Source organism: Macaca thibetana, chromosome 12 (assembly GCF_024542745.1).
Source record: "Macaca thibetana thibetana isolate TM-01 chromosome 12, ASM2454274v1, whole genome shotgun sequence".
Lineage (NCBI taxonomy): Eukaryota > Metazoa > Chordata > Mammalia > Primates > Cercopithecidae > Macaca > Macaca thibetana.
Genome location: NC_065589.1, coordinates 1,405,216 through 1,427,764, shown reverse-complemented (window position 1 = coordinate 1,427,764; position 22,549 = coordinate 1,405,216). Strand labels below are relative to the sequence as shown.

At 53.1% G+C, this 22,549-nt stretch overlaps 2 protein-coding genes across 3 annotated transcripts in view; both read left to right on the top strand.

Annotated features, from left to right (window-relative positions):
- PPP1R7 (protein phosphatase 1 regulatory subunit 7) overlaps nucleotides 1-9,638 on the top strand; it is a 136,763-nt gene extending 127,125 nt beyond the window's left edge. For both annotated transcript variants that reach the window (XM_050752031.1, XM_050752030.1), the window contains one exon: nucleotides 9,264-9,638. In XM_050752031.1, coding sequence (XP_050607988.1) covers nucleotides 9,264-9,440 — 177 coding nt within the window. In that variant the 3' untranslated portion in view covers nucleotides 9,441-9,638. The remainder of the gene's footprint in view (nucleotides 1-9,263) is intronic.
- Nucleotides 9,639-16,727: 7,089 nt separating this feature from the next.
- The window catches only part of ANO7 (anoctamin 7), a 40,571-nt gene continuing 34,749 nt past the window's right edge, over nucleotides 16,728-22,549 (top strand). The window contains exons 1-2 of the mRNA XM_050751995.1: nucleotides 16,728-16,842; nucleotides 17,839-17,902. Coding sequence (XP_050607952.1) covers nucleotides 16,735-16,842; nucleotides 17,839-17,902 — 172 coding nt within the window. The 5' untranslated portion in view covers nucleotides 16,728-16,734. The remainder of the gene's footprint in view (nucleotides 16,843-17,838; nucleotides 17,903-22,549) is intronic.

Genomic DNA, 22,549 nt, shown 5'->3' with positions numbered 1-22,549 from the left:
ACTTTGGGAGGCCGAGGCAGGTGGATCACCTGAGGTCAGGAGTTCGAGACTGGCCTGACCAATATGGTGAAACCCCATCTCTACTAAAAATACAAAAATTAGCCAGGCATGGTGGCATGCACCTGTAGTCCCAGCTACTCGAGAAGCTGAGACAGGAGAATTGCTTGAACCCAGGAGGTGGAGGTTGCAGTGAGCCGAGATCGCACCACTGCACTCCAGTGTGGGCGACAGAGTGAGACTCCGTCTCAAAAAAAGAAAATAAGGCTGGGCACAGTGGCTCATGCCTGTAATCCCAGCACTTTGGGAGGCCGAGGTGGGCGGATCACAAGGTCGGGAGATCGAGACCATCCTAGCCAACATGGTGAAACCCTGTCTCTACTAAAATACAAAAATTTGGCTGGGTGTGGTGGCACACGCCTGTAGTCACCGCTACTCGGGAGGCTGAGGCAGGGGAATCGCTTGAACCAGGGTGGCAGAAGTTGCAGTGAGCTGAGATCGTGCCACTGCACTCCAGCCTGGCAACAGAGCTAGACTCCATCTTAAAAAAAAAAAAAAAAAAAGGCCAGGCACGGTAGGTCAGAAGATCGAGACCCTCCTGGCTAACATGGTGAGACCCCATCTCTACTAAAAATACAAAAAAAAAAAAATTAACCGGGCAGGGTGGTGGGAACCTGTAGTCGCAGCTACTGGGGAGGCTGAGGCAGGAGAATGGTGTGAACCTGGGAGGTGGAGCTTGCAGTGAGCCAAGATAGCACCACTGCACTCCAGCCTGGGTGACAGAGCGAGACTCCATCTCAAAAAAAAAAAAGAAGATATCATGGAGAGCTTCCTAACCAAGATTTAAAAATCAGAAGTGGCCAGGTGTGGTGGCTCACGCCTGTAATCCCATCACTTTGGGAGGCCAAGGTGGGTGGATCACAAGGTCAGGAGATCGAGACCATCCTGGCTAACACCGTGAAACCCCATCTCTACTAAAAATACAAAAAATTAGCCAGGTGTAGCAGTGGGCACCTGTAGTCCCAGCTGCTGGGGAGGCTGAGGCAGGAGAATGGTGTGAACCCAGCTCATGCCACTGCACTCCAGCCTGGGCAACAGAGTGAGACTCCATATCAAAAAAATAAAAAATAAAAATAAAAAGTGAAAAAAGAAAGATGTATCTAATTTTATTAAAAAGTGCATATATTTTGCATGATGAAAGAGTCCATTGGTCACCTGAAAGGTTAAGGTTATTTTCTACGACATACAAAAAGCTCTTTAAAGTGAAAGAAAGCAATTTAGTAGAAAAATCGGTGGAGGATAGCAATAGACAGTTCACCAACGTGGCGCATCTTGCCCCTGCCATATGGGACTTGTTTCAAGCTGACATTCAGGGCCTGGAGGGTGGACTGAGACGAGCACTGCCCTGCGCGGGCCCCCACCCTCTTCCCAGTAACCCAGGGGAAAGGCAGCATCACAGTGACCAAAGGCAGTCGCCAGGGGAGGAGAAACATTTGGCAGGAAAGTTTCCACCCTCACGGTGTCTGATGCTGGCATGGAGCCCATCTGCCCACTTCCCTGCTGGCACAGGGGCATCCCCAGGACCCTCTCAGATGCTCTGTTGGCAGATGCTGCCCGCTCATTTAAGCCAAGTGATGCCATTTGGATTACATCGCAGGCCTGCTCTATGCCACAGCTGTGCTTCCTCAGCCCTCTTGAGAGAATGCTTTCCTGTAGGCAGTGCCTTGCACAAGCACCCCTGACCCAAGGCTGTCTGGGTGTGAGCTGCAAGGAGTGGGGGGCACAGGCAGGGGCTGCTCAGGAAGAGGCTGTGTGCCTCCCTCCCAGCATGTGTGCCTGGCCTGGGCCCACTTTCTCCACCCCTCAGTCTAGTGATGGCCATTTCATTAGGTTTCAGTTGCATTCCTTTAATTACAGATGAGTCTAACCCTGGTGCCTCTGTTTTCAACCACTTTCTCCTTTCGTTTACTCATGGTACTTTCTGCTGGCTTTAGTCCCGTGCATTTGCCCTTTTCTTATTAACTTCAGGAGATTCTATCGACGGATGATACTAAACCTTAGTATGTCATTGTGTTGCAAATACTTTGCTTTGTCACGGAGTCTCACTCTGTCGCCCAGGCTGGAGTGCAGTGGCGTGATCTCGGCTCACTGCAAGCTCCGCCTCCCGGGTTCACGCCATTCTCCTGCCTCAGCCTCCCAAGTAGCTGGGACTACAGGCGCCCGCCTCCATGCCTGGCTAATATTTTTGTATTTTTAGTAGAGACGGGGTTTCACCGTGTTAGCCAGGATGATCTCGATCTCCTGACCTCGTGATCCGCCCGCCTTGGCCTCCCAAAGTGCTGGGATTCCAGGCGTGAGCCCCTGCACCCGGCCATCTTCAGCTTTCTTTATGGTACTCAGGTCATCATAACTATTGTATTGGCAGATAGGTGTCTTTCCTCAGTGTCCTGTGTTTGGTGTTAGTTTAGAGAGGATTATAAATCCAAAGCCTATAAAAACATTTACCTGATTGACTCCTAAAATTGTATGTTTTATATTTTATGTCTTTTCTGCAACTTAGGGAATAACTCAATTGCCGTATAGGCATATGATGACTTTTTTTTTTTTTTTTTTTTTTTTTTTTGAGACGGAGTCTCACTGTTGCCCAGGCTGGAGCGCAGTGGCGCGATCTCAGGTCACTGTAACTTCCGCCTCCCGGGTTCAAGCAATTCTCCTACCTCAGCCTCCTGAGTAGCTGGGACTACAGGTGCCCGCCACCACACCCGGCTAATTTTTGCATTTTTAGTAGAGACGGGATTTCACCATATTGGTCAGACTGGTCTCAAACTCCTGACCTTGTGATCGACCCGCCTCAGTCTCCCAAAGTGCTGGGATTACAGGCGCGAGCCACTGCGCCCAGCTTATGATGACATATTATGCCACCATAAATGAAATCTTAAAAGCAATCATGATTGTAAAGGATATTTAATTACAGGAAAATGTTCATGATATAGAAGTAGTGAAAAAGAAAAATGCCAAATATTTTTGGTGAGATCTAGTTATTCTTAAATTCAATGCACGTAGACACCAGAGAAAAGACTGGAAGGAGGCCGGGCGTGGTGGCTCACTCCTGTAATCCCAGCACTTTGTGAGGCTGAGGCGGGCGGATCACGAGGTCGGGAGATCAAGACCATCCTAACACAGTGAAACCCAATCTCTACTAAAAATACAGAAGTATTAGCCGGGCGTGGTGGTGGGTGCCTATAGTCCCAGCTACTCGGGAGGCTGAGGCAGAAGATGGTGTGAACCCAGGAGGTGGAGCTTGCAGTGAGCCAAGATCTCGCCACTGCACTCCAGCCTGGGCGACAGAGCGAGACTCTGTCTCAAAAAAAGAAAAAAAGAAAAGACACTGGAAGGAAATGTGCCAAAACGAGAAGCCCTTGTGGGTAGTTGGTTTCTTTTTTCTTTTATACTCTATAGTTCTTCTGAATTTTCTGTAATGAGCATGTATTTCTTTTTTTTTTTTTTTTTTGAGATGGAGTCTCACTCTGTTGCCAGGCTGGAATGTAGTGGCGTGATCTCGGCTCACTGTAACCTCCGCCTCCCGGGTTCAAGCAATTCTCTTGCCTCAGCCTCCTGAGTAGCTAGGACTACAGGCACGCACCACCATGCCCAACTAACTTTTGTATTTAAGAGGCAGGGTTTCACCATCTTGGCCAGGCTGGTCTTGATATCTTGACCTTGTGATCCGCCCGCCCCGGCCTCCCAAAGTGCTGGGATTATAGGCGTGAGCCATTGTGCCTGGCATATTTCTTTTATAATTGAAAAAAAAGTTTTAAAAATCTGTTCTAAAAGAACTTACATGTAGTATCAACCCTCTTGATATATATGTTTGCAAAAAAAAAGATTAGAAGAAAATGTAACAAAATATTACACATAGTTTTCTTTGTGTGGTGAGATTGTATATGATTTTTAGTTTATTCTCTATACTTTTCTATATTTCTCAATTTTTGTTTGTGAGGACTTTTCTCAGGAGGAACAAAGGAAAAGACAGATGTGTTTTGCATTTGTTTTCAAATGAAAGCTGAATTGAGACCATAAAGGGCTGTGCAGGATGTTGAGTCCTGTAGCTGACCGGAGCCCGTAAAAGGCCAGCTGAACCAGGGCCCTCCAGAGCTGTCACTACAGGGCGTGCAGACTTGGATGGAGGCAGTGGCAGCAGAGACAGAAAGAAGGGAATGAGCTCAAGAGAAAGTCAAGGGAGAGCGAGCAGATCACCTAAGGGAGAGGCAGGCTCACTGAGTTTCCAGAGGAAAGACAGAGGCAGTGAAGCCCAGCATGGTCGGCCAGGGCTGATTCCACAGGAAGAAGGCAGCAGCTGGGCTGGGAGCTGTCTCCATGGCTTCCTCTTCACCATGCATTACTACTGCTCACAAAAGCCAGAATGGACAAATTCCCAGTCCATAGTATACTGCCTGCCATCGATTGATCGGTCAATCAGTAGATTAATTATATACAGATAATGGTGGATAAACATATTAATAAAAACATATATGTATTTCCTAATTTTTGCAGAGAAGCACTAGAAACATAAACCAGTATAACGAGTTACCTTTGGGGCATGAAGACATGGTGAGGTGGACAGGATGGGGAAAGAATGAGACTTCTCTGAATATACCTTTTTATAGAATTTTGGCTTTTGAGCCAGGTAAATGCTTTACACATTAAAATTTTTTTACTTAAAATTGAAAATGAACTGATACATAAGAACCTAACAGTATTCCAGATGGGTGCTGTGATCACAAAAGAATTCTTTCAAGTAACTTTGCAAACAGTTCTCTGAGTCGATGGCCTTTGTGAGAGAGTCTAAGGAGAGAAATACTCTGAGGAAACCTTGAACTTCACTCAATAGTTGTATTAGCAGTAATGTTGCTTTTGTCATTTTGAAACTATTTTAAATATGTTACTGGATAAATACATAATGTGAGTAGAATCCTACCTAACATTCTGTGTACGAGAAAATAGACACATGCATAAAATCAGCTAAGAAACGAGCTACTGTCAACCTTGGATTTGGAGGCACTTTTGCTATGAGGGAGTGACAGCTGGCAGCCTCACCATCCCCACAGACGGCTCTCGATGTGGCCCTGCCTGTGTCTGGCAGCGTCACCGTCCCCACGGATGGCTGTTGATGGGCCGTGCCTGTGTCACACACCTCCTTTGTTAAACTGTCATGGAGATTTTCAGAAAGTAAGTGATTTTTACATTCTACCGGTTGTTTATGAAATGTATCTTTTTTTTTTTTTTTGAGATGGAGTCTTTGCTCTGTCACCCAGGCTGGAGTGCAGTGGCGCGATCTCGGCTCACTGCAAGCTCCGCCTCCCGGGTTTACGCCATTCTCCTGCCTCAGCCTCCCGAGTAGCTGGGACTACAGGCGCCCACCACCATGCCCGGCTAATTTTTTGTATTTTTAGTAGAGACGGGGTTTCACCGTGTTAGCCAGGATGGTCTCGATCTCCTGACCTTGTGATCCGCCCGTCTCGGCCTCCCAAAGTGCTGGGATTACATATGAAATGTATCTTAAGAATTCTACCCATCTTTTGTTTAAAACGTTACTGAGTTTAGGGTAATTAATGTAAATTTCCTATAATATCATCCAAAAAGTAGTAAAGGGAAATACAGGTATCGTATGTATGTATATACAAAATACACACATACAAAACCCCATAAATACAAAATGCAAGTTTGGGTTCCAAAAACCAAGAGTCTGCCAGAAAAACGTCAACCAAGAAGATGTTCTCTAGCAGAATCCCAGCCGTTGGTTCGGGCGAGGGATCAGCAGCTGCTGAGATAACTGGGAAGGATGTTGAAGAAGGGATGTTGGCACACATGCCCAAGGATCATGCCACAGAGAACTGGCTATTTGCAAAGTACAAGCATGTTCCCAGAGTCATCTGGGGTCACCAGCTGATCTGCATGATAAAACTTAGATCCCTAATTGTGGGACCACCTGATGTGCCGTGTCCCCAGTGTGAGTCATCTCTGCAGTATACCTCCCAAAAATGTTTACTCTGATCTAACCAAGCATTCGTACCTAACTTCGAGTTTATGGGTAGTATAAGAGCTAGAGGAACAAGCTAAATGACAATGAGGGATACTTTACAAGACACTTCTTCAAAAAGTCAATTTTAGTTTTTTTAAAAAAAGTGTGAGAAGGACGTGGGAGGTGCTCAAGATTAGAAGAGACTGAAATGGTCCCTCTGGGGGAAAGGAATGTGCCCACGCTCCCCAGCCAGGCTCCCTGACAGCCCCGGTGTACAGAACTTGACAAGAGAAACATAAGGCCATCTTTTTTCCATTGTGACTGTAACATCTTTGCCCCATCCTGGGATTCAGGAGCCTCTGGAATGTCTATGGAGACAGAGTCTCATACAAGTGGATATTTTTAGTTCCATTTTGGAAAAATGCAAAGATAAGAATCTCTGAAAGTTACCAATATCAAACACATTATTTACAATGCACCATTAGTGGTGAGTAAAATTCCCTGTGTTATGTTTACTAAGTCCTGGAGGAAACTTCTCTGAGATTGGCGGTGCTATGGAAAATTACAAAATCTGCAATTTATAAAGGTGGTCCGCCAATCTAGACTAATAATGACATTGGAAAGTGCTGTGACATGTGAGACAAGAAGCATCTGGTGTGTGACAAACACAAATACATCACATATCGAGAAAGAAGAGGAGGTGACACAGCTTGAAGACCTCCCACACCAGAGTTGAAAGCCTGAGTCAACCGCCAGGGATGTTTTGAATCATTTTTTAAATAGACTATGCTACAAGAAAATCTTATTTCTTCCACACAGTGTAATATTGCTACTTTTATTAAGTGAATGTCCTTTTTGTGTGTTTTAAGGTAAAAGTGGTTAAGGCAGTGGTGTTCAATCTTTGGGCTTCCCTGGGCCACATTGGAAAAAAGAAGAATTATCTTGGGCCACACATAAAATACACTAACAGTCACTGATAAGCTGAAAAAAAAAAAACACACACACACACACACACACGCGCGCGAAAAAAATCGCAAGAAAATCTCAAAATGTTTTTAAGCTTACATGTTTGCATTGGGCCTCATTCAAAGCCGTCCTGGGCCATTTACGGCCCGCAGGCCGTGGGTTGAACAAGCTTGGTTTAAGGCGTGCGTGTGCATCATTTTCATGACTCTCTACTTAAAGGGACTCTTTCTATTTGACCAGTTACTGACCAGTCACAGGCCTGGCAGGTGGATGGCTTCCCCTGTAATTCTAATGTTGCAGGCTCTGCATTGGCCACACAGCCAGCAGGGTGGTATGAGTGTAGTAACAATAGCATTTAAGAATGTATCCTCACGTCACTTCCCGTGGAGGCACTAGTCGGGATGGCAGCAGGGCACCAGCCCTGGTGGTGTGGCTCTTCCCAGCAGGTTTCAGTCCCTCTTCAAGGACTAAGCTCTAGGATTTGGAAATCTTGGTTTCCCAAAGCTGGTACACACTAGACCCACAAGAGGTTCTGTGAAGATAGGGTTCCTCAGGCCAGGCGCAGTGGCTCACGCCTTTAATCCCAGCACTTTGGGAGGCTGAGGCAGGTGGATCACCTGAGGTCAGGAGTTCAAGACCAGGCTGGCCAACATAGTGAAACCCCATCTCTACAAAAATATAAAAATTAGCCGAGCATGATGGCGGGTGCCTGTAGTCATAGCTACTCGGGAGGCTGAGGTGGGAGAATCGCTTGAACCTGGGAGGCGGAAGTTGCAGTGAGCCGAGATTGCCCCATTGCACTCCAGCCTGGTGACAGAGCGAGACTCCATCTCAAAAAAAAAGAAAATAGGGTTCCTCAAACAGGCGAACCTGTGAGATGCACATTATATTCCTCTCTGGGAGGCCCCTAACACACGGTAAGTTACTAAAGACAGCCTGGCTATGACAGTGGACCTGGTGCCAAACTAGCCCTCCTGCCACAGACAGATAGAAAACTAGGAAACAACTCTATTCAGGCAGTGGACAGCGGGCAGCACGGCCTGCAGGCTCTGAGGAGGGAGTTCAGCGGCAGCCCCGTGATCGCCCCACTCCTTACCTGGGACGCTTCCCAAGCAGAACACGGTACTTCTGAGTGGAAGAAGCAGAGATCAGCATCTCTGGCAGCTAGAGTGTGCAAGACAGGGCCCTGGAGAGAAGGGGAGCTGTGCAGAGCAGGGGCCCCCCAGTCGGACTGCAGCTGTGGGCAGGGCAACATGGGCCCCAGAGTAGAACACCCCTGCTTGCGTTCCATTCCACACGGACAGTTCCCATCCTAACTTCTCTGTAAAAGGAGTCGAAGTCTGTCACCCTATAATGAGTGCCCCTGGCTCTGCCCGTTGTAGGTTCACAACAAGTCCAGCTGCCTCTTCAGGAGTAGTGCCCCTCCTCTTGCCACTGTGGTTTGCCTGGCAGGCCACGAGGCCGGGCAGCTCTGAAGAGGTGATTTCTACACACAGGGTGATTGAAAGTGAGGGTCAAACCAATAAGCCTTGAAGCTGAACTGGCTCCCCTTGTTCTGGAGATGGCGCCACTGCACTCCAGCCTGGGTGGCAGAGCAAGACTCTGTCTCAAAAAAAAAAAAAAGACATGCAAGAGAACTCTTCCTGCCAAAGGCAGGTCCCTCCAACTGGGCATGGCAGGGCCAAGACGGTAAAATGTAGCTTGCTCTGAGCCTGCAACTCAACCTCTGAATCCCACCTGCGCATGATTTGGGTCCCTGCACATGGTATTGGGTGAAAGCAGCAGCTGGGACTTCCTTATGGAGAGAGCCATAGAGGTAATTTACAGAAGAGTTGAGAGTTTTAAGTAGAGTGGCCTCTGTCTGCTATGTCACAGTGACAGTGCCGAGTACAGCCTTGGGAACGATGGCTGAGAACTGGTTTGTAGAAAGTGCAGCCCGCCTTACTTTGACACTTGCCGATGGACGAGTGTAGCAGGCAGGGGGCCAGGACTGCTCTTTCCTCTGCTGACCTGAATGTGGGCTTGGCCGTCATAGTGACTGGCCCAGGGTTGGGTATGGACAGGTAACTTGCACTTGGGATGTAGCTGAAGGTGGCCAGGATGCACCAAGAGGCCATGGAAGGTCCCGTGAGGTGCCAGGGAAGACCCACCCCTGCTCGCCATCTTCTGAGTAGGAAGGAGGAGGGTGGCTAGTGGCCCCCCACCAGAGTTGAGGGCTGTGGGCTGTGGGGGCTGGGCTGTTTGGTTCTGAAGGCTTTTCTCCTGTGTGTGTCCCCAGATGAACGACAATCTCCTTGAGAGCTGGAGTGACCTCGACGAGCTGAAGGGAGCCAGGAGCCTGGAGACGGTGTACTTGGAGCGGAACCCCCTGCAGAAGGACCCCCAGTACCGGCGAAAGGTCATGCTCGCCCTCCCCTCCGTGCGGCAGATTGACGCCACGTTCGTCAGGTTCTGAGTCCTCCTTGCTCCTCCTATGGTCCCTCTCCTCGGAAGAACTGCCCAGCCATGGTTTTTTAACCCACCTGTTGCTCCTGAGGTCGTCACTATATCAACAGTCAAAAACCCAATGGCAATAAAGGCACTGAGGATAGCTGACGCGCGATGCCACGCGCCATTTTCAGATGCCATTGCAATTAAACCCTGCCACACGGTCCTCCTGGGTGATTGTGGACAGTTATTGTAGCCACAGAGAGCACATAAGACACGCTGCGTTCATTCACTAGAAATTCCTTTCTGTTTCCTTCTCTCAGAAGGCGGTCACGGTCCCCACCTGGGTTGTGTGAAACAGAGCCTGAGAGTGCTTTACAGGTATTCACGTGCTGTCCGAGTGGCATTCAGGGGCTGGCCCAGCTGGCCCTAGTCCTAGTGTGCAGGGTTCAGGCAGTCCTGACCTGCAACAACTGAGGTTTTTTAGTCTTTTAAACCAGACAATGCTAATTTTTTTTAAATTAGGTAAGTTAAAAAAACATGGGTAAAAGCTAACTCAGCCCTGTGTGCTTGTGTTCCTTAGAGCTCTCCTTTAAAGAGTGCTGGGCAGGGCTGACTGCTTTCATGTGTGCCTGTCAGTTCTTGCCACAGCCCTTGCCTGTGAGTGAAAGCTCAGGTGTGGGGAGGGCATCCCGTGTCCCGGCGGTGCTGTGCTGCTGCCAGGATGCGAGCCCCACAGAGCCTCTCCAAAGATGGCCTCCAAGGATCTGAACCCTTGGCCACTTGTGTAGTGGCCTCCTGTTCTCACCCCATTGTTATTTTGGCTTTTTTAATATAAAATGTACATTGACAGACACCCGAGGTCTGGATTTAATGCTACCAGGGCATCGTCACCTCCCAGGGTCTCAGATTTCTCCTCCCACAGAATGAGGGCCACATCATGTGGTCACCAAGGTCCCTTCTGCCTCCAGGACTCCAGACTCTAGAACCGTCTACTTGAGAAACCAGGACTCTAGAACCGTACTGTCCAGTGTGGTGGAGGCTGTAGTGAGCCACAATTGTACCCACTCCAGCCTGGGTGACAGACGGAGACCCTGTCTCAAAAAAAATAAAAAATTTTAAAAGACCCCAAATTAATACCCAGCCATCTGTTCTTTAACAGACATTTTTACAAACATACAAAAAATGTGGAAGCAGTGAGAAAAGGTATGCTAAATCCAGCACAATCCTAATCAAAATGCCTTTTTTTTTTTTTTTAAGGAGTCTCACTCTGTCACCCAGGCTGGAGTGCAATGGCGCAATCTTGGTTCACTGCAACCTCCACTTCCTGGGTTCAAGTGATTCTCCTGCCTCACCCTCCCTAGTAGCTGGGATTACAGGCACCCGCCACCACACCCGGTTGATTTATGTATATTTAGTGGAGATGGGGTTTTGCCATGTTGGCCAGGCTGGTCCCAAACTCCTGACCTCAGGTGATCTGCCCTCGGCCTCCCAAAATGCTGGAATTACAGGGGTGAGCCACCGCGCCCAGCTGCCATTTGATTTTTTGAGACACATTAAATTCTAAAATTTACTATTTTTTCCTTTTTTTTTTTTTTTTCTGAGACAGAGTCTTGCTCTGTCGCCAGGCTGGAGTGCAGTGGTGCGATCTATGCTCACTGCAAACTCCGCCTCCCGGGCTCAAGCGATTCTCCTGCCTCAGTCTCCAGAGTAGCTGGGACTACAGGCACACGCCACTATGCCCAGCTAATTTTTGTATTTTTAGTAGAGACAGGGTTTCGCCATGTTGGCCAGGATGGTCTCAATCCCTTGACGTCGTGATCCGCCCACCTCTACCTCCCAGAGTGCTGGGATTACAGGCGTGAACCACTGCGCCCAGCTTTTTCTTTTTCTTTTTTTGGCGACCAGGCTCTTGCTGTATTGCCCAGGCAAGTCTCAAACTCCTAGGTTCAAGCTATCCTTCCATCTCTGCCTCCCTAAGAGCTGGGATTATAGGTGTGAGCCACTGCGCCCGACAAATTCTAAAATTGATATGGAAGAAAAAAGTCAACATTGTGGTTCAATTCATTTTGAAAAAGAGCTGGGAGAGATGCTTTCCTACCAGATCCTGAGTGCTGCTGCACTCCAGCTGGGCGACAGAAACCCACAGTGTGGATTCATTTTGTAGCTGGGGGAGGCTGAGTGTGACCCCTAACAGCACCAAGACAGGGACCCAGGGGACTCGGGGGGGACTGGGAAAACCTCAGCGGGGCCGGGGACTCGGGGGCTGGGAAAAGTGTCAAGACAGGGACACCTCAGCAGGGACCCAGGGGACTCGGGGACTGGGAAAAGTGTCCTGGGGTTTGGGAGGGGTGGACAGTGTCCTCGTGGTGTTGGCAAAGTGTGCTATGTGGAAAAATGAACACTGCCCCTCCCTGGCATCACACGCAGGGTGGGCTCCAGAGTGATTGGTGATTCCTATGCAGTGGTAAAACAGAAAATTAGTAGAAAATAATATGGGAGTCTGGGCGTGGTGGCTCGTGCCTGTAATCGTAGCACTTTTGGAGGTCAAGGCGGGTGGATTGCTTGACCTCAGGAGTTCAAGACCAGCCTGGATAACATGGTGAAAACCTGTCTCTACTTTAAAAAAACACAAAACTTAGCCGGGCGTGGTGGCAGCCACCTGTAGTCCCAGCTACTCGAGAGGCTAAGGTGGCAGAATCGCTTGAACCTGGGAGGGAGAGTTTGCAGTGAGCCGAGATCTCGCCACTAGCACTCCAGCCTGGGCAACAGAGTGAGACCCTGTCTCACACCCAAAAAAAAGAAAAAAGAATGTGGAAAGGTGGGTATGTGAGCTAGCAGTGGAGAAGAGCTTAAAACTCCCCAAGGCCAGGTGCCGTGGCTCACGCCTGTAATCCCAGCACTTTGGGAGGCCAAGGTGGGCGGATCACAAGGTCAGGAGTTCAAGACCGGCCTGGCCAACATGGTGAAACCCCGTCTCTGCTAAAAATACAAAAAATTAGCCGGGTGTGGTGGCGGGCGCCTCTAATCCCAGCTACTCGAGGCTGATGCAAGAGAATTGCTTGAACCCAGGAGGTGGAGGTTGCAGTGAGCCAAGATTGTGCCATTGCACTCCAGCCTGGGCAACAGAGCGAGACTCTTATCTTGGAAAATAAAACAAATGAAAAAAACTCCATAAGCACAACTGTAAGACAAGATTTTGATGGGTTTGTTTACATAAAATTTTACATAGAACAAAAATAATGAATAATGCATGAATAATGGCAACAGTAGATTAAGAGAAGGTGTTTGCAGCCTTTAAAATTGGCAAGGCTTACTATTTAGAACTCCCACACATCAAATAAAGGAGACAGGAATCCTGACGGAAACGCAGGCCAAGGGCCGGAGTGGGCCACTCAGAGACCAGGGGCCAGTGGCCTGTGTGGAGCCGCCATTCACAGGCAGCTGGGGTGCTGGCTGCACCTGCAGACAGGAAGGTTAGAAAGCGGGCAGTGCAGGCATCCAAGAGTCCGTCCCCTGCGACCCAGCCACTGTCCATCCAGCAGGGCTCGCATGTGGCCGGGGCGCAGTGCCAGGGTCCTCGCGGAGGGAGCCCTGCACATGCCTCCAGCCTCAGAAGGAGGCTGAACTTGAGTGCGGGCTCCTGACCACCACTACTTGCACCTCCACTAACTACACCCCTAAATATGCCCGTAAATGTTACCAAGATTGGTATAAAAAGTTACAGCCAAAGGAAGATGGTGCAGCAGATTCTGGGCCTGGGCTCTTCCACTGCCTGGAACCCAGCGAGCCCCCTGTGCTGGTTGTCGCAGCTTTTCTGCCTCCCTCCCTTCCTTCCTTTCCTTCAAAAGTAACACAACTTGAAAAACCACCCACCCAAACAGAGTTGTCTGAAGTGAAAACGGAAAGACATTTCCCGGGCCGAACCCCTTTAAGTGCTATGCGTGCACGTGTCCCTCAGAGGGCTCCCACTGGGGTGTGGTCACCTCCAGCAGCCGGTCCTGCAGCTCTTGAGTAGACAGCCCTGAGGCCACCAGAGCCACTTTGTCACCAGGAGCAGAGAGCCAGGAGCTCCTGGGAGGTGGCACATCTTCCTGGGAGGGTCCTCGGCCAGTGACTGTGAGAGCCCACAGTTGCATCCAGGTGAGGAAACGCTGAGCCTTGCCTCCCCTGCAGAGTGCCCATGGCAGGCAGAGGCTGCCCTCCACAGGACTTGGGGAGATGGGGCCCCGCCCATCCTCCCTCCCCTCCTGCCTCCCAACTCCTTTCCTGGTTTCTGGAGCACTTCCCCAGTCCAGTCCTTGTCCAGGGATCCATCTCAGGCGCCTGCAGGCCGAGCTTGGCCACAGCAGAGACCTCTCATGCAGATGCCCTGAGGTCCGGAGCCCCAAGGTCCCGCCGCCCAGGCTCTGCTGGTCCTGACAGGGAATCCGGCCTGCAGGGCCTTCCCGCTGTTCCAAGGCACAACACAGGTCCAAGAACAGGGCTCCCTGGGAGGTGCCAAGCACAGAGGGGCATAGGTATAGGGGAGAGCTGCAGCCAGGATAAGGGTCCGCCTGGAGGGATTTCAACAGGAGGAAGGGGGCACCTGGAACAGCAAGCTGGGCTTGGGGCTCCCCAGTGGAGTTGTGCGGGGAGGGCAGGGAGCATGAGTGGTAGGTTCTCAGACCCTGCCGGCACCGAGGAGGAAAGGGGGAGAGGGAGGGAGAGGGGAAGAGGAGGAGCAGGGAGAAAGGATAGCAGGAGAAGGAAGAGGAGAGGGAGAAGTGGGTGGGGTAGGAGGGGGGAGAAACGATAGGAGGAGGGAGAGTGGGGAGAAAGGATAGGTGGAGAAGGAGGAGGAGTAGGGGGGAGAAATGATAGGAGGAGAAGGAAGAGGGGGAAGGTGGAGAGAAAGGATAGGAGGAGGAGGGGGAAGGAGAAGGAGGAGAAGGAGGGCAGAGAGGATGGGAGGACAGCTAGGACCCCTGCTGTCCTTTTGTAGATGGGGCCCTGAGCATGGGATGTGCCTGAGGTCACCCCTCAGGCATTAGCAAAGCCAGCACTGTGACCTGGGTCTACCAATCTCCCCAGCCCCCAGGTGAAACCCTGGCCCACCACTCAGCACATGCTACGTAACCTCAAGGAGCCTCAGTTTCCCTCCATGTAAACACAGCTTGCTAGGCTGCCTGGTGGGGCTTGCAGCAGAGGTGGCACCTGTGGCTGTTCCTGCGGAATCCCACCTCCCCGTGAGCCTCCAAGGCAGCAGTTATGACAGCTGAAGCCAGCCCTGAAATCTCTAAGCAAATAAGGATCCCAGGAGCGCGGCAGCATTTGCATGCGGGTGTGTGAAAGCCCAGCCCAGTGCGCTGGCTCTGTTTGCAGCTCTGAGCCCCACACCCCCTTTTTAAACAAAGATAGATCCTGCTCCAGGAGCCAGGAAGCCTTTCCCTGGCCAGCTGTGCTGGGCCCCTCCCCTGCCTGCTTCCTGGCCCACGTGCAGGCAAGGAGAGGGCATGCGAGTGGCTGCCACTGCCTGGGCGGGGCTCCAAGGGCTGCCCCTCCCCACCCTCTGTCCCGTAGTGGTGCCTGGACTCTACTGCCAAGACCAGGCTCACGTTGAGAGGTGGGCTATGACCTCCGAGGCCTCTTCTGGAAGCCACTGTGCCAGGTGAGGACCCAGCCTAGACGTGCGGGCCACGGGGAGAAGGTGGAGCGTTGGACTCTGGGGAGGCAGGGCGGCACCCCAGCCCACCAGGACCTTCACACACCCTGGCCTGTGGGGAGGCAGTGCCAGGGCCCGCCCTGGTCCCCAGAGCCCCATGGGGCACAAGGAGGGACACACGCTCACTGCGGCTCTGGACAGGGCACACCCAGGGTTGGTTTCCTGCCTGCCCAGGGACTCCCCCATGGAGCAGGTCCCTTCGCTGGGGTGGGGGCATCCCCCATTCTTTCTGCAGAGAGCTGTGAGGAGGGGCCCGCCTGCCCACCACAGCGGGATGGGGCACGGGGGGCTGAGGGGTGGCCGAAACAGCGGGATGGGGCACGGGGGGCTGAGGGGTGGCCGAAACAGCGGGATGGGGCACGGGGGGCTGAGGGGTGCCCACCACAGCGGGATGGGGGCACGGGGGGCTGAGGGGTGCCCACCACAGCGGGATGGGGCACGGGGGCTACAGCGGGATGGGGGCGGGGGGCTGAGGGGTGCCCACCACAGCGGGATGGGGCACGGGGGGCTGAGGGGTGCCCACCACAGCGGGATGGGGCACGGGGGGGCTGAGGGGTGCCCACCACAGCGGGATGGGGGCACGGGGGGCTGAGGGGTGCCCACCACAGCGGGATGGGGGCACGGGGGGCTGAGGGGTGCCCACCACAGCGTGATGGGGGCGGGGGGCTGAGGGGTGGCCGAAACTCCTCGGGGACTCTCCTCCAGGAACACCCCTTGGTCCATAGTGAGGCTCCCAGCCTGGGGCCGGGGCTGAGTCCTAACACTGAGACCTGGCTTGGGCTTCAGGGGCAGGCAGGCGCAGGTGGTCCGCGCTCAGTCTCTGTCTCTCGGGGCCTCTGCTAATCCGAAGTGAAGGGTAGGACTAGAAGGTCACCCCCTCCGACCTCCTGTGGTGCCTCCACGGTCACACCCTCCGGTCATTATCGCAGCTCAAAACGCCAGCCCCAGCTCGAAACCCCTCCCTCCAGGGCCACAGATGTCATGCTCTTGGCCCCGTTTTGCCAGCCCAAGACTGGGAGCCACAGCATCTGTCCTCCCACAGAGAGAGACCCCTGGGGCTAAGGTGCGGGAGGAAGCTGGGACGCCCAAGAGGAGTGAGGCCGGGCTCCATCAGGCCCACCTTGCTGGGGAGCTCAGGGCCTCGGGGTCCTGGCATTGGGTCCTCAGGCCATGAGCGAAGGCAGGCGACTTGAGGGGTTGCCTGTCCCTGGCTCACATAGCCCCACCCTGCAGATAAGAGAGGGAGGGCTGTCTGTACTCCAGGCCCACCTTTCTGGGCCTTCTCAGGCTCCACTGAGTACCCAGGCAGAGTGGACGGTATTCAGGACTGGGGGACACGGGCACTCACTGGATGGACAGACGGACAGACGCCTGCTGTGCCAGGCCTGCCAGACACTCCCTCCCCAGCACTGGTTTCTCCCTGGAACTAGTGACGGGCTAGGAGGTTCTCCACGTGCTCATGGCCAGGAGTCTGCCGGGCCTGCACGGCCCCATTCTACTCTGAGTCAAGTCTGTAAAGTGAGCTCACTGCAGGCAGTGTGGTGGCTCCAGGGGTGGGTCTCACGCATCTCCTCTCTGACCCCCGTCCCCACCCAACCTTGGCGGGTGCAGGAGCAGGATGCTGCGGCGGCGGGCCCAGGAAGAGGACAACACCGTCCTGATCAATGTGAGCCCCCCTGAGGCAGAGAATAGGGGCCCTTACGGGAGCACAGCCCACACCTCGGAGGTAACACAGCGCCCAGGAGACCGTGGTGCGACTTGGGAGGTCCTCCGCTGCCTGGGTCTATGTCCCCACCCTGGGCCCAGAGCCTTTGGGGGTGGATGGGCATCACTGTGTTTCCCCTGCATCCCCTGGCAACCCCCAAGCCCTCGCCACCCTGTCCTCAACACACACAGTCAGATCACCGCCCGCCTGGCCTGGCCTGGCTGCAGAGAACTGAGCAGAACCCACTGGTGTTCAGACAGGAGCCCCAGGAGGGTAAGGGGGGCCCGGCCAGGCAAAGGCAAGACCAGGGCAGGGCCCTCCCTGTGGGGCCAGTCCCAGTCAGTGCAGAGCCACAGCAGCACCCAGGTCCATCTGTAGGGCTCCACCTCGTCACTAGAAGGGTATGGATGCGCTGTGAGCCTGTGGGGAGAGGCTGAGTCCCGGGCCTTCAAGGCCATGCTGGTGGCCCTGGCTGTGGAGGGCCCTCTTCCTGTTTCTTCTGGGCCACACATCTGCCCCAGCAGCCTACGGGTGGACGTGGGGCCCCTTCCTGCTGCCCCAAGCACAGCTGAGATGAGCCTCCAGGGAGGGGGCAGGGCCTCTCACCTCGAGCATCTAGACACTCTCGGTCGCCATGGCCACCTCTGTCCTCAGGGCCACTTTGGGAGCAGTCCGGCTCCCCTCTGCCCCTGGAGGCCAGCAGGGCAGGCACCCCTGGTCCTGGCCATGCTTCCCGCCAACCTGACCCTTGCCATGGGCCTGGCCTGAGGAGGAGGGGAGCCGGCTGGAGGCCCAGGGCTGGTGGTGCCCTCTGGCCCTGCCTGCCACTCCCCGCACCTGTGCTTCCCCCCACCAACCTCCACCCCTACCCACCCGCCACACACTCTTCTGTGGTCCTGAGTGTTCTGGGGCAGGGCAGGGACGGGTTGGAGGCGAGGACGGCTGCAGGGTGGGGTGGGTTGGAGTAGTCATCGTGGGCAGATGTTGATATGCTCCTCCATCCTCCGTGCCTTCCAGCCAGGTGGACAGCAAGCGGCCGCCTGCAGAGCTGGAGCTGGGAGCCCTGCCAAGCCCCGGATTGGTGAGCCCCTCCCAGCATCTGTACCACACCCGTGTTGGTCCTGAGGGTGGGGGCACCCCAGTGGTGCAGCAGGCCGGGGGTGGCCTCCTCAGTAACCAGGACACTCTGGGGCCAGTTGCTTGGGGATGGGGCACTGGGGTGAGGGCCTCGGGGTGAGCAAACCATAGCAGGAAGAACAGCAGGAAAGGGGGCTCCCTACTGATGGGGTGGGGCCAGGAGGGCTCTGGAGAGCAGACAGGGCGGCCCCCTCCCTCCTGCTCCCGTCCCCTCTACCATCCTCCAGCTGTTCAGCCACAACTCAGGTCATTTCTGACTCTTATCTCTTGCACTCCACCCCTTTTATACCTTCAAACTCTCTTTGATCCACCCCCAACCCACTGCCTCTGTCTGCCTGGAGCTACCACCGACTCCCAGGGGATTGCACCAGCACCGCCCAGGCTCCCAGCACCCACCCCACCCACCCTGCTGTCCCCTCAGTCCCAGAGAGACCCTAACCTCCTCCCACCAGGATGGCTACTACTTAAAAAAAAATCAGCCGGGTGCGGTGACTCACGCCTGTAATCCCAGCACTTTAGGAGGCCGAGGTGGGTGGATCATGAGATCAGGAGATCGAGACCATCCTGGCTAACACAGTGAAACCCTGTCTCTACTAAAAATACAAAAAATTAGCTGGGTGTGGTGGCGGATGCCTTTAGTCCCAGCTACTTGGGAGCCTGAGGCGGGAGAATGGCGTGAACCCGAGAGGCGGAGCTTGCAGTGAGCTGAGATCGCGCCACTGCACTCCAGCCTGGGCGACAGAGTGAGACTCCATCTCAAAAAAAAAAAAAAAAAAAACGGCCGGGCGCGGTGGCTCACGCCTGTAATCCCAGCACTTTGGGAGGCCAAGGCGGGCGGATCACAAGGTCAGGAGATCGAGACCACGGTGAAACCCCGTCTCTACTAAAAATACAAAAAATTAGCCGGGCGCGGTTGTGGGCGCCTGTAGTCCCAGCTACTCGGGAGGCTGAGGCAGGAGAATGGCGTGAACCGGGGAGGCGGAGCTTGCAGTGAGCCAAGATCGCGCCACTGCACTCCAGCCTGGGCGACAGAGCGAGACTCCGTCTCAAAAAAAAAAAAAAAAAAAAAAAATCACAAGTGTTGATGAGGATGAGCAGAAACTGGCTCACTTGTGCGTTGCTGGAGGGAATGTAACATGGTGCAACTGGAAAACTAAGGAAAACAGCAGTTGCTCAGAGAATTCAGCACAGAGTTCCCATAAGAGCCAGCACGTCCTCCCTGGATGAGCACCCACAAGCATGGGATGTGGGCCCCCGGGAGATACTGTACAGCCGCAGCATCATTCACGGTAGCTGGAAGGCATGCATTCGTCTGCCGGGACTGTCATAAGAAGTACCACAGCCTGGGCCAGGCACAGTGGCTCACGCCTGTAATCCCAGCACTTTGGGAGGCCGAGGTGGGTGGATCACCTGAGATCGGGAGTTTGAGACCAGCCCTATCAATATGGAGAAACCCTGTCTCTACTAAAACTACAAAATTAGCCATGCGTGGTGGTACATGCCTGTAATCCTAGCTACTCGGGAGGCTGAGGCAGGAGAATCGCTTGAACCCAAGAGGCGGAGGTCACAGTGAACCGAGGTCGCGCCGTTGCGCTCCAGCCTGGGCAACAAGAGCAAAACTCCAGCTCCAAGAAAAAAAAAGTACCACAACCTGTGGGGCTTAGATGGCAGAACTTTCCTTTCTCACACTCTGGGGGCTGAAGTCCGAGGTGAGGGTGAGACAGGGCTGGTGGCTTGGAGGCCTCTCTTTGGCTTTTGCAGACACGCCTTCTCCCTGTGTCCTCACACCCCCGGGGTCTCTTCCTCTTATAAGGACACCAGCTGTCATGGATTAGGGCCCACCCTAATAGCCATCATGGGTCTTTAATGACCTAATCTCCAAATACAGTTTCATTCTGAGGATTGAGGGGTGGGGCTTTGATATACAAATTTTGGGGAAACTTAGTTCAGCCCATATCAGGGTGGAAGCCATCCACGTGTCCACCTACAGACGACTAGGTAAGCAAAATGTGGTACTTCAACGGATTTATTCAGCCATAAAAAGGCAGGAAATTCTGACACAGGCTACAACGAGGATGAGCCTTGAGGACATTACGCTACGTGAAATCAGCCAGTCGCAAAAGGACAAATGTGACTCCACTTATATGCGGTCCCCAGAGAGTCAAATTCATAGAGAAGGTAGACTGGTGGGTGCCAGGGGCAGGGGCTGGGGAGGGGAGGGGGAGTTGGTGCTTCATGGGCGTAGGGGTTCAGTGGAGATGGATGGTGGTGATGGCACAGAAGAATGTCAGTGTCCTTAGTACCAATGACCTGGACACTTAAATGTGGTTAAGATGGTTTTTTGTTTGTTTGGGTTTTGTTTGTTTGTTTTCATTTATGTTTTTGTTTTTTGTTTTTTGTTTGTTTGTTTTTTTGAGACGGAGTCTCGCTCTGTCGCCCAGGCTGGAGTGCAGTGGTGGGATCTCAGCTCACTGCAAGCTCCGCCTCCTGGGTTTATGCCATTCTCCTGCCTCAGCCTCCCGAGTAGCTGAGACTACAGGCGCCTGCCACCTCGCCTGGCTAGCTTTTTGTATTTTTTAGTAGAGACGGGGTTTCACCCTGTTAGCCAGGATGGTCTCGATCTCCTGACCTCGTGATCCGCCCGTCTCGGCCTCCCAAAGTGCTGGGATTACAGGCTTGAGCCACCGCTCCCGGCCTCAGTTAAGTTTCTTAGAACAGTTTGATCCATTTAGGATCTTACTTTTAAGCTTTGGGAGCTGGACCAGAGCCGTGTTCATTCTAGGGCAAGCCTAATCTGGCCCACCACTTGATTTTGTTTTCTTTGAGATGGAGTCTCACTCTGTCACCCAGGCTGGAGTGCAGTGGTGTGATCTTGGCTCCCTGCAAGCTCCGCCTCCTGGGTTCAAGCTATTCTCCTGCCTCAGCCTCCTGAGTAGCTGGGACTACAGGTGCACACCACCACGCCCGGCTAATTTTTGTGTTTTTAGTAGAGACGGAGTTTCGCCATTTTGGTCAGGCAGGTCTTGAACTCCTGACCTCAGGTGATCCACCTGTCTCGACATCCCAAAGTACTGGGATTATAAGCGTGAGCCACCACGCCCGGCCTAAGATGGTTTTTTTTAAAACGTAGACAGCCCTTATTTTCTCAGAATCCTCCACACGCCCCCTCTGTGTGTGTGAGGCTTAAGTCATCCTCGCAGCTGCATGCATGGCCATGGGCCCACCCCTCCCTCCCAACCCCACCAGGCCCTCAGACGACATCTCCTCCTACCACTCCTACCAGAAGCTCCCCACCCTTCATTCCAAGACTGGCACCTCCCAAGATACAATCTTTTTTTTTGAGACGGAGTCTCACTGTGCCCCAGGCTGGAGTGCAGGGGCGCAATCTCGGCTCACTGCAACCTCTGCCTCCCAGGTTCACGTGATCTCTAGCCTCAGCCTTCTGAGTAGCTGGGATTACAAGCACCTGCCACCATGCCTGGCTAATTTTGTATTTTTAGTAGAGACGTGGTTTCTTCAAGTTGATCAGGCTGACTTCTCAAACTCCTGACTTAAGGTGATCTGCCCGCCTTGGCCTCCCAAAGTGCTGGGATTACAGGCGTGAGCCACAGCACCTGGCCTTTAATTTCTTTTTTGCTGCTTTTATGAGATCTTTCCTATCTTTTAGTAGATGTATTCCAAATAGCATTACTTGGAAAATTTCACTGCCTGTGTGTCATAGGTGTATAGAAATTACTTATTTCCCTTTTTTTTTTTTTTGAGACGGAGTCTGGCTCTGTCGCCCGGGCTGGAGTGCAGTGGCCAGATCTCAGCTCACTGCAAGCTCCGCCCCCTGGGTTTATGCCATTCTCCTGCCTCAGCCTCCCGAGTAGCTGGGACTACAGGCGCCCGCCGCCTCGCCCGGCTACTTTTTTTGTATTTTTTTAGTAGAGACGGGGTTTCACCATGTTCGCCAGGATGGTCTCCATCTCCTGACCTCGTGATCCGCCCGTCTCGGCCTCCCAAAGTGCTGGGATTACAGGCTTGAGCCACCGCGCCCAGCCCCCTTTTTTTTTTTTTAAGATGGAGTCTCACTCTCTTGCCCAGGCTAGAGTGCAGTGGCATGTTCTCAGCTCACTGCAAGCTCCACCTCCTGAGTTCACGCCATTCTCCTGCCTCAGCCTCCTGAGTAGCTGGGACTACAGGTGCCCGCGGCCATGTCCGGCTAATTTTGTTTTTGTATTTTTAGTAGAGACGGGGTTTCACTGTGTTAGCCAGGATGGTCTCGATCTCCTGACCTCATGATCCGCCCACCTCAGCCTCCCAAAGTGCTGAGATTACAGGCGGGACCCACCATGCCCGGCCTCTTTTTTTTTCTTTTTTTGGCAATGGAGTCTCACTTTGTCGCCCAGGCTGGAGTGCCGTGGTGTGATCTAGGCTCACTGCAACCTCCACCTCCTGGGTTCACATGATTCTCCTGCCTCACCTGCCCCCCCTCACCCCCTCCCCCCGCCACCCCCTGAATAGCTGGGATTACAAGCACCTGCCACCATGCCTGGCTGATTTTTCTATTTTTAGTAGAGACACGGTTTCACCATGTTGGCCAGGCTGG